Raw genomic sequence first — 12,677 nt, 5'->3', positions numbered from 1 at the left:
CTTCGATGTGGAGTCGTAGCAGCTTTGATGCAGCGACTTGACGGCCTTGATGCAGGTTTGGCAGTTTGATGCAGAGTATTGACAATTTAATGCAGAATTTTGTCGCTTTTGTGCAGAGGCTTGACAAGTCCTTATCAAACTATATACTCTCAACGACAAATCAAAGTGCCATTCTAAAACATTGTATTATTTTTCTTTACTTTTTTTAAAGAATTCCTAGGAAGGTCTTTTAAAAAATAATTTGTTATCATTTGTTTATGTGATGATATATATAGCGTTTACTAACAACATTTAATACAGTTAGTATTTGTTGAAATCTGAATAACATTCTTATTATACTATACTGACAAAATCGTCATTTTTGATTCTACAAAACTAGACTCTAGATTTTAAGGAACTTGGCAGTACATAATCATATAACAGTCACTTTTACTCTGTAGAATCCTTTTATTTTACTTGTGACGTTGAAAATTCAGCGATTTCTAGTCATTGCAGAAAAATATATAAATGTATATACATGTACATTAAGTAAAATAGCCTCATCAATGTATGCAATTTTTCAGGATAACTATGATCATTAACTCAAATAATTAAATAATTCCATGTTATATTCATTTTATTGCTAATGAATAAACGATATGAATAATTGAAAACGAACAATACTGTACCGTAATACAGCAGAAAGCTTAATAACATGCTAAAATATTTGTTGTTCAATAGAAAACATTGTATGATGACGTTTATAGTCTGACTTTGGAAAATTTGCGTTTAATTATTTATTCGTTAATAGATAGTTCGACTCTCATTGACCTATTTGGTCATATCCGCAAATGAATCGTAATTTGACAAGAAAGTATGAAAGCAATCAATAGAGAGACAATTGTCATGTAATCAATATCTTCTGATTCCTCCATGGAAACATATCATGTGGAGCGGTATTATCATGGCTTCTCGCTCCGCCATATTTTCATCGATTTATCAGAAACTGATGAGATGAGCACACAACCTGAAAATGCTTCTGTGACGTAGATAGAAATCACGTGATCGAATCCTCCATATTCTCTATTTATTCCACAAATGGTTATCTAAACAAGGAATCGTGTTTATCATATGTTAAAACGGACTAAATTTTCAATTCTTTTATTTGATCTTTGAAAATACACAAATAAAACAGAAACAAATAAGTGTTTGGAATTTAATAAAGAAAACAAAAAATATTTATAACGGTTTAGGGACAACTTGAAATGGTAAATCTTGGAAAATGGACTTCAATTATTGTATCAATTGTTATCAACATATATCTAGCATGTGGAACTGAAGTACTTACAAACAACTGGCTAGTGGAGTTAGACGGTGAAGGTGGCATCGATGCCGCTAAAGCAGTGGCCAAAAGAACAGGATTCAATTTTGTATCGCCGGTATGTTCTATGTTGTAAATCAGATTGTGTTTAATCATAATACAAACATATGTTTGAATTGATTATTGTAACAATGTGTAAAATCCATAATATCTATCGTCTTCCAAAGTTCCACAACTGTAATATTTTCCATGAAAATTCTTAGGAATTCATCTGAAATTCAATGTACGATTTATTATCCCTTATCCTCAGATTTTGCCTGTTATGTTGTTTACCTTAATTCGATATTAATTTTGTTCATTCCAATTCCCTTTTAAATATCATTTTATAAAGAGAGATACACATATACTTCATAATGTTCATTAGGGGCGGTTTCGTTTTCCCGATGACTCGTCCGTCACTGAAAACGATTATTTCGTAATAAGTTGGTAATTCTATAAAATATTTCAGACCCTATTTCTTTATGTAAGATATTACAAAAGTAAGATTGTTTGCGCTAAAAACTCTTTACGACTCGAAAAGATTAGTTGGTGTACTTAAAATGCTTTTCGAAGCAATATGTGAATTTCGAACACATAGATAAGTTTCAAGGTTCGGGTCAATGCATACAGTTTAAATATAAACTTAAGGTTATCCGCAATAAAACGCATAAATTAAATCTTTCCAAAAAAATTAGCATTTCGATTCCAAATCTAGATTGCCGACATTCTATTCTCTTTGGAAGTCAATAGTCTAATTGTTTTTTTTATTCCCCCGTGTACTTAAAAGCCGAACCCATTTTACCATTACATTATTTGGTGTTTTTTTTTTGTCTACGCATACATAGCTAAAAAGTAAACATAAAATACCATTTGATATTTACAGAATTTAGTTTATATCATGATTAACTCAATGTTCTTCATATCGTTTTTTTTCTGCTTTTTTTTCAAGATTGTACATACAATTTGAATTTAAAATTCATGAATATTTGTTTATATCTTTTCTTGCAAGAAATGTTCATGAGATCTGTCACACTAATAGCAGGATGAAGTAAAAAAAAAATATAAGTCATTACACATAAATATATATAATCCTTCCATGTAGCCACATCTACATATACCAAAATATGGTTTACTCTGGAAAATAAGAACCCATACCGTGCTTGTATGACCCTATTCGTAAAACAAAGTACATGCTCATATTGTCCAGTATTAATATATCCTTTGCTATACCGGAAAGCAAATAAAATAAATCATTTTTGTGATTTGATATTTTTTTAATAGTTTTTCAGTTAATACGTTATTCAAATGAATGTCAATATTTATACCGATGTTAAATTTTCCAATTAAAAAAAAAGTTCCTTTGATATATAAGGTTGCACTGATATATCACACAGTATGTTTACGTCATCTATGTGTGTGCTCTTACTTCAATATCTTGCAATCTAATTAAAACATATCAATTTCAAAGATATGCTTGGGTTTTTTATCCTCTTAATATTTCTTCGATAATACGCGTAGAATTTAACTTATCATCTTTTATTTGGATCAGTAGTTTTAAGATACTGACGGAGTATATTTGAAAATGTCCATCAAGTTCTGTTGGCCGAATAAAATCAAATCTTTAAAAAAGTGTACTTTCTTTCTTAATCTTATATGGTTTTAGTTTCGTCAAAATCCTATAACATAGCTTATTATTTCAAATTATAGTATCCTTAAATGTTATATCAACTAATCCACAAGAACAACAAACAACAGAAACAACAAGAAGACATGATTTCAGACATAAAAAATTTATATAGTGTTATTTCATTGTTTTTTTCTTTCTTTTTGTTAGTATTATCATCTGTATGTCTTTCGTAGACTTATTTCTTTAAATTGTACTTCGGAATTTTCCTATGTTTTTTTTTTTTTTTTTATCTTTATTTCATATAAATAAAATAAATATGACTGTTTTTGGTGAGATTCGTGTTGAACTGATTTTAGTTTTTTATGTTGTGTTTTGTTTACTGTTGTTGTTTCTTGATAGTTTTCTGTCATGGCTTTGTCAGGTTGTTTTAGTTTTCTGTCATGGCTTTGTCAGGTTGTTTAAGTTTTCTGTCATGGCTTTGTCAGGTTGTTTTAGTTTTCTGTCATGGCTTTGTCAGGTTGTTGTCTCTTGATAGTTTTCTGTCATGACTTTGTCAGGTTGTTGTCTCTTGATAGTTTTCTGTCATGGCTTTGTCAGGTTGTTGTCTGTTGATAGTTTTCTGTCATGGCTTTGTCAGGTTGTTTTAGTTTTCTGTCATGGCTTTGTCAGGTTGTTGCCTCTTGATAGTTTTCTGTCATGGCTTTGTCAGGTTGTTGTCTGTTGATAGTTTTCTGTCATGGCTTTGTCAGGTTGTTTTCGATATATGAGTTTGAAAGTACCTTTGGTATCTTTCGCCTTTTTATGCCATGCTCTATATACATGTTAATATTAATAACATTTGTTGGTAGTATATTTGTCAATATCTTTATACCGCGTGTTAGATTATTTAATATATTTAGGTGGGGTTTTTCAAGATTAAAAAAAAAACATATGTTACATTTGGACATTAAACACATTTAAAATAGCTTATCATACATTTTCAACACAATCACATTACGAACGAACTTGAAGCCAATTTAAGAAAACAATACGTAAGCACGATAGACAACAAACACCCACTGATCCGATTACGATAATCATAATTTGAAATTATCTGTAAAAAATGATTTCCTCTGAATTTGTTTATTAGTTTTGTATTTGTATGTAGGCTATAAAATAGTCTTTTTTTCTCTTTAAATAAGATTAAAACAAGTCATCATTAGGAAATGGCAAGCGTTTACAGATAAGATAATTGTAACCCCATGTCACAGAAGAATCATTTGATAATGGCAGAATCGTGTAAACAGAATAGCCATAACGTGGGAGGACAACAAATGTTTTAGAAAAATTGAAAATTTTAGCAATTTAAATAAATAGAACTTTTTCAAATGGCTTAGAAAAGAAGTGATTATATAGTGTCATTAAAAAAAATGAAAATTTAAGCAATATAAATGAATAAAACTGTTTGCATTGGCTAACTGAAAAGGTGTAATAATACAGTGTCAAGGCAGATAGCAATTTGTATTGTCGTCTGTACAAAAATACCAATAAGGCTTGGCGGAATCGACTTATTGTCCATACTGACCATAATTGGTATTTATTATTGTTTACTTAATCGTGATAAAATCTCTAATAAATATTGATGATTAGTAATGTGCACCTGTCCACAGGTAGACCTCCTACATGATTTATGGCAATTTTAATAAACTATGACGGAATTAATATAGATAGCACCAGATATATCATGTGAAGTAGTTCCAGAAATCTATTTAACTCAATTAAAACAGAAAAACTGCTAAATGTTATATGACATGTTGATTACTTTTATGACATATATACCAAACAAGATGTTTTGATTGTATAAATGTGCATTTATTTCTGAAGTATTTGTTGTATTGTATAATACAAAAAAAAGGCAGATTTGGTATTATTGTCAATGAGACAACTCTCCAGAGAGCAAATTACTTAGAAGTTACCCATGGGTCATTGTATTCAGATGAGACTGTTATGTGATCCGAAGAAAAAGGTGTGTCACAATAGCTCAACAATTTTCGTTATACCGTGAAAAAAGTGAAGAAAGCATAGTCTTTAGAATACAGCAAGCGGAAAAAAAAGTAATATATAGTAATAACATTACCATGAATGATGAGGAATTGTTCTGACTTTTTGTTGTTTTTCACAAATATCTAATTATACCCTTTTAGAACGCATATGAACAAAGCGGACAAATGTATCATGACACCTAAATAAAAGAAATATACAATATACTAATATATGGTATATAGAGGACAGAAATATACAATATACTTATATGGTATATAGAGGACAGAAATAAAAAAATATTCTTATATGGTATATAGAGGACATTGAAACACATTGAACAGACACATTTTAAATTGAGATAGTTAAAACACTACATTGATTTTTACAATGTACACCTTTATAATCAGTCTATACCATGCGTTCTTATTCTCCAGTTTTTTAATGGCACCCACAGCCTCTTTTTCATTGTGTAACAACTCTATTGAAAATCTTTAGTTTAAAATGTATATTATGTTAATAACCCACACTATCGTTAATTTGTACCGTCGAAGTCTAAAAATGATTTTCAAGATTTATTTACAAAATTGCTAGTTTGTTGTGTTATATTTCCCTATAACAAAAATTTAAATCAGCACTTAACACTAAACTAAAATCGTTTCACAAATTGCTTTTTGAAAGTAAAAATCGATTGTAGTGATGATATCGTAGTGAAATATTCTTTCTAATTTCCTGGGGAGCTGTGAAAAAGTAAATGTAGCCATCACTGAACAAAGTAATTTCCTACATGCGACAAGAAAACAAACCTTCGACGATCTGTCGTCTGCGAGCAAATAACACATTTAAGTTTTTACAATTATTTATACTTACAAAGATAACAATATGTAAATGTAATTTTCTGATACAGAACAATAATATAGCGCGTTTCTATTTTGATATGATCTGATTTGGTCCAAAGCTAAAATTAATAAAGAGGGGGTGGGTTAATGTTCAGATAACTACTCAAAACCCAACAAATGTCCATGTTTCAATAAAATACTAATTGTTAGGACTGTAGGTTTGTTTCTGTTGTTGGTTGTTGCTTCTACCATCCTCAAAGATACCTGTTTAATGATCTTTATGGCTTGAGAGTACATGTATGACTAATACTGTAAGAAATGAATTCGCATGAAACAGTCTTGCATTCATTTTTAGCCACTAGACTCCCATAGAATTTTTTTGCATTGTGTTAGTTTGATTAACCTGCTTAAAATCTTTAGTTACATTTACCACAAAACTTGCAAGATTTAATCATTGATGAGTTTCTTAACATGTATACAGGATACATTTATTTTCACATTAACCTTTCAATTAATCCTTTATAATCGCTAATTACATCAATTTATATTAATGACCAAACACAGACAAAAAATTGTTTTATAGTCTCTCATAACTCTTTATAGAGTGGCTCTTGTTGTTAATTTGTGTTTTAAAAAGCTGTATATTTTATATGTAACAAGTGGTGAGACTTTAATAAAGTATTTGTCTTGTCTTGTCTTGTCTTGTCTTGACAAGGTTAACCACGGAACATTCAGAATAGAATTGTGTTTGCAACTGATATATATATAGGAAAGCAATTCAGTAGTTAAATAATACTGCTCAACTTTTTAAAACACACTTTTTTCGGAATATTTCTTAGTCTAAAAAGACGAAAAGAAACTTTGTTTTCCTTGAATATGGTTTCATTTTGTTGGCCTACCAGTGACTCAATTCGAGTGCCACTGACGATTCTTATGAAAAATTGTTGACTAGTATTTCCCACTTTGATATCATGTTTTTAATGCAAAAGTTAACTGTCAGAACAAAGAATTAGGAAAACAGTTTAATACCTTCAATAAATATGGAAGACTATAAAACCGTAAAATAATATAAAAAAAACAAACAGATAAACACATTATTTGGATGGAGAGTTGTCTCATTTGCAATCATACCACATCTTCCTATATCTATTTAGATATAATAGAAAATTTTAAAAACATACCCTAAATTTACGTTTGGGATCGTTACTACAACTCGCTTTCATTTTGCCTTTATTTGTCAGTTTATAGAAAATAAGATGAAGTTTGCATAGTTTTTATAATTGTGGCCTTGGAGGTTAAATATTTCCTGTTGTGACTGGGGGAAAAATACAGGAAGACCTTCTATTTCCTGGAATCGCGAGCCAAGTCAAAATTATGGTATTGATTTACATTGTAAATATTGGAACACGGTCTGAACAGATGACATTATGAAGACAAATTGAGAAACCTTACCGATGAGAACACATCGGCAAGATACCATACAAACGGTGTTATAAGGAAAAAAATGTTTTAAAAAACATATTGGGAAAAAGATAACAATCAGCACATAATGGATAGTAAGACTTAGTTTTGATCACATTTTAGCAAAGATCTATACCGAAACTAAAAAAAAAGGCAGAGTGCAACTAACAATTCTAAAAACTAATCACTCTGTGTAAAAATTAAAACAAAAGTGTATTTTTGCAAACGTTATGAAAGACAAATATCAAACAAAACCAATGCAACAACGTACAATTCTTTAGATTGTGCATCGGCATATTGTAGCTACTGCGTAACTTGACCAATGACCAATATTGATGTATATACAATGATATGGATCAGTTTAGATGAGATTAAAAGTTTGTTAAAAAAAATGTGTACATTTAGTTGATCTTGATTTACGAAATTAACTCATCAAAGCAAATGAAGATGCATACTCAAAGTTAAAATAAACTCAATTATTGATAACATTTTATAGTCTTGTTATCATTATTAAAATTCTTAAACGCTTTAGCAAACCATGTTATAACCTGAAAAATTGTAATACATTATTTATCTACTCTAAATTTGTGTCATTCAGAAGACATAAAATCTTGCGCTTTGCAATATTACACAAATTTTTTTATGGATCCGTGTATCGATGCAATAATTCTTTTAACCCTTCAGATTTTATTACTTTATTGATTTTTCTTTTCTTTTCAATACTTGAAAATGTTAAGAGATATTTCTAAGACATTAAGAATATCTATCTTCTGGTCGATTCTTAACACTATCAATCACATAACTCAATTAAGGAAAGGAAAATAAATCCGTAGATTGACGACAATTTCCCTACTGAAAACTAACCGGAGTATTATAATCAATGTATTTTGGTTAGCTCCGTTGATTTTAAGTATGTTTGGTTATTTCTTTAGGGCGATTTCTATTCATAAATCTCAGTAAGAAATCTCAGTAAGACTTGATGCTGAGATAAATCTGTATTAGACACTTTCGATTATCGTATTCAAATGGTAAAAGATTGAAGAGGTTCCTGCCATTTGGAAATGATACGCATACACACGTCGACTATTTCTTCTAAATATTGATAACTATTGACACCATGGTAATACAAATGCCATTTAAGAATAAGTAGTAAACAACTTTACTATTGCCATAATTTCTAAGATCAAATATTGTCTATCTACAAGCCTCCGGAGATATATGAAAATGGATGGAATTGATAACAAAGAAATATACGTAAATACACATTTTGCGTTAATGAGTTCAGAATTTCATATGTATTGGGCCAAAGAACGTGATCTCTCTATTGAAATAAAACATTAAATTGCCATTCCTGGATTCTCCGAGGATTTTCAACAGACATGTTCGTTCCTTATATAAACTGTTTTCTAAGCGTCAACAACAGCAACCACGAAGGAAATAGATATAAAAATTGAATCAGGCATACCATTTCTCGCTGCATTGAAGACCTGGTGGTGACCGTCTGCTGTTGTCTGTTATATGGTGGGGTTGTTGTCTCTTTGACACATTCCCCATTTCCATTCTCAATTTTATACAAATAATTTTCCCCTGTTCTACTTCTTGAGGGAGGAGTAATTTCCCATTGTCACAATTGCTCATTGTTGAGGGCCGTGCATTGCCGTTTAGTCGTGTTCATACTCGTCATATGTTCTCGACTGGTGGATAATTGTCTCATTAGAAATCATACCACATCTCCTTATTTTATTAAAAAAAAAAACGTATTGCCTGTAATAATTTATATACAGTTCCTTTTGAATATGAGTAAGAGAAAGCTTCGCTCTCGTTTGTTTACTATTTACAAGATCTTTACCTAACAAAGTTCTTTAGAAAAATACAGAAGAGATAATGCAAACTGTAAGCTGACGATGAGACATTCAGAAAACAACAGACCACCAGAAATTACATTAGTGACTCAAAATTGAGCATCATAAACATCGCCGGATTGAACATTATTCATCTATTATAATTCGTATTTTATGTAAAACACTTGTTATCAGAATAGTAATAAAGTTCTTTGCCAGCTACATATGTAGATTCCTTCACATTTTATTTATGGAGACATTTTATTGTGTTACAGGAAAGTTGTTTTGAATATTGTTAAACATATTCTCTTTTCATTTTCAGATGTTGGGTTCTCAACGAGAGTTCCACTTTACACACTCAGCTGTACCACATATACGATCCCGCAGAAGTATAATTCACACACGTAAACTTAAAGCACATCCTATGGTAAGTTAATTTTCATATTCAAATGGTTTTCATGTTTTACAATGTATAATATTTTGTTTTTAGACATTACAGCATGACGAAAACTTGAAGAGTTAATCAAATTTATGTTTATCTAAATAGTCTGACGGTCATTTGTTTTTCTTGATCTCACTATATTTCCGATTAACGTTAGTTAATAAGTTGCTGTCATAACCACAGGCGCGGACCCAGAGGGGGGGGTCAATTTTCAATTTGGACGATCAATGCATTTGAATGGGGACATATAGTTGGAACCCCCCCCCTTTTGTCCTGGGTTAGGAACCCCCCTTTTTAAAATGGCTGGATCCGCCCCTGAACCTCAGATGTTTTCTTTTCATATTTCCATTGTTTAATATAATATATGATTTAACTCGTAATTCATTAAACTTTAATGTTTTCAGAAACCTTAATATTGTCCTATAAAATCATAAAGACACTCCTTTGTTCTACCAGTTTAATATGTTCAATGAAAAAGAATTGCGTTATTTGTGTTATTCAAAACAGAATGCACAAACAAAAAATGTTAAAATAAACGAAATATTCGGCTTCAAGTATATCTCATGGATTTGACTATATTTAAGAACATTAAATGCATAACTTTTAGAATGCATAACCAATTCCAGATATATATTTATCTATGCATTAACATTTTAGCACGATTTAATATTGGGAAAAGCTGAACATCACTATTCAATAGTAAAATAAACCTTATGTTTCTGAACTATTTTGTTTTATCCAACATGTTGCTTGAATCACGAGAACTATGTTTATCGTAACTCAAATAACGTACTTTCAACGGTATTTCTTATCGCGGTGTATTACTTCAATGTATTTAATGAAGACCATCGGCTAGCCTATCACATTCAATATATCTATATAAAAAAATATAATTGGATATTAATCTTGTATCCTGTCTTTTTTATCATGTGTAGGATTTCTATATTTCTGATAAACAGACAATTATATATTGTGATCTGATGTACAAAGGACGTTCGTTATTTTTTTTATTCCATTTATCTATTATCACATGATAACTATTTACGTCTGTTCTATTACAATGACGTTCAATAGATGACTTTTTTCTTATTTACAATTATCTAAATACGTAAATATACTATGCAAATAAACCAAATGTCGTTTTTCATTTCTAAATTGTTACGAATGATAGAAGAAACAGATAGCTTATAAAACTTTGGTAAGATTTGTGAGAATGGATTGCTTTTTGGAAATAAATATTTTGTCAGATCTTAATTAAACACTATCCTTCTTGAAAACCGAATAAATCTTGTCGTCAAATGAAACAATTCCATGTTACTGTTTGATGTATGGCATAATGTACAAAGTTCGGTTCGTCATTCCTGTTAATTTATAGCACGTTTGTCTTTTATATATAGTAGAGCTGCTATGTGATTACGTTACGTGTCTTATTGTCCATTGTGTGAAACTCAACTTTAAAATCATCTCTCATACCACTGAAACCACAATTTTTTTTTATTAAATATATATACTAAGGTTATAAAACTCTTTGAAACAAGTTGTATAATCTTCAGACGATTTGTTTTTCTAAATCTTACAACAGACTCAGTATATGGTTTTATTGTATTAAAGGAAATCAGATTCTGTACAACAAAAAATATTTTCGTGACTATACATAACAATGATCCCGATTTATATGTCATTGTTCTTTCATAATTCATGTTCTATGAAGTCAATCTTTTATACAAACACGTGACAGTTCTTTTTAGACGACAAACAGATTTATCACATAAGACTCTTTGAGCTAAAGAAAAAATTGTACTTTTAAAAAGAATGGTTGTAATAAATTGGTTATATACATTTTTTTCTTTAAAGGTAAAAAGAGCTATACAGCAAACTGGATTTCGACGAGCAAAACGAGGATTTCAGCCTAAGATACGAGGGGTACCAGTATCAGAAATACGTTTAAAGGACCCCGAGTCAGCCAAATTATTGGACTATTCAAAATCTTATAGCTATGCAGAACCTCAGGATCCTTTATTTCAAAAAGAATGGTATTTGGTAAGTTAGCTATATAATGCAAAATCTTTGTTTTTTAAAGGTGTATGAATAAAACTGACTTTATATGTAGGAATACTCTTCTTTAAGACAGATACTTTATGATTCGCGCATCTTTATTTTGCACATGATTACCGTAACAGGATCGACATTCTACCTTCTAGAGCTCCTGAAACCAGACCCCGATTTTATCGGCTTCGTGTTGTAAAGTCTATTTTGTTTTCGTTGCTTTTCGTTTATTTGCCATCACATGGTCAATATAAACACAATGAGATGTGTAATGATTGCCAATGAGATAACCTACCACCAAAGTTCAAATGAAGTGGATATAAGTAATTTGTGTTTGAATAACGAGTTTGAATGTCCCTTTTGTATCTTTTGACTTTTTTTTCTTATCATCTCTTTTTATTCTGCCACCACCTGTCTATTGCTCCCCTAAACAATTCAATACGGTACGTGTCTATATAAAGTTGTTTAAGTTAAACCCTTACATCCCAAACAATGACTCTTATAATGTTTCATGTCTAATGTCACTCCGTCTCACGTCAGTTTCCTAAGACTCCAATAAAAATTACTGGTTTTTATTTCCCATGTGGTATAGAAAAAAAATGTTTTTCTCAAGCAACTCTAAAGCATTTTTCTTCACGGTTGACTTTTGTAAATGCTTGACAAATGGTTTTCACTGAGATCACGTAATAATAATCATCGATCATACTTAAATTGTCGAATAAGATTCCATAGTCGTGCTATAAACGGATTATGGTCTGCTCTCTTGGTCAATTTATCATCCTCAATGACACTGAACAGACTGATGGCACAAGAGTTACGACAAAAAAAAAACAAGAATATGTTGTGTTCAAGTGAATGCAAGTTGGTTTTTTTTCTAATCGTCATGAAGAACAAAGCCAGTGGCGGAAATTAACAAAGCCATTGACGGAAATTAGTAGAGAATTGTACATTTATTATGATCTTTAGCGAGTAAAATGAAGAATAGAGGAATTATATTTAAAAAAAGTCGTTTTATTAACAGCATTGAGAAAGAAATATACGCATATTGTCAATCATATATTTA

The 12,677-nt window shown here is 30.4% G+C and overlaps 1 protein-coding gene across 1 annotated transcript in view; it reads left to right on the top strand.

Moving 5' to 3' along the window:
• Positions 1-972: 972 nt before the first annotated feature.
• The window catches only part of LOC139516613 (neuroendocrine convertase 2-like), a 37,054-nt gene continuing 25,349 nt past the window's right edge, over positions 973-12,677 (top strand). Inside the window, exons 1-3 of the mRNA XM_071306808.1 lie at positions 973-1,418; positions 9,449-9,553; positions 11,423-11,608. Coding sequence (XP_071162909.1) covers positions 1,245-1,418; positions 9,449-9,553; positions 11,423-11,608 — 465 coding nt within the window. The 5' untranslated portion in view covers positions 973-1,244. The remainder of the gene's footprint in view (positions 1,419-9,448; positions 9,554-11,422; positions 11,609-12,677) is intronic.

This window comes from Mytilus edulis, chromosome 3 (genome assembly GCF_963676685.1).
Source record: "Mytilus edulis chromosome 3, xbMytEdul2.2, whole genome shotgun sequence".
Lineage (NCBI taxonomy): Eukaryota > Metazoa > Mollusca > Bivalvia > Mytilida > Mytilidae > Mytilus > Mytilus edulis.
The sequence above is the reverse complement of the archived record's forward strand: the minus strand, read 5'-3'. Positions and strand labels throughout refer to the sequence as shown.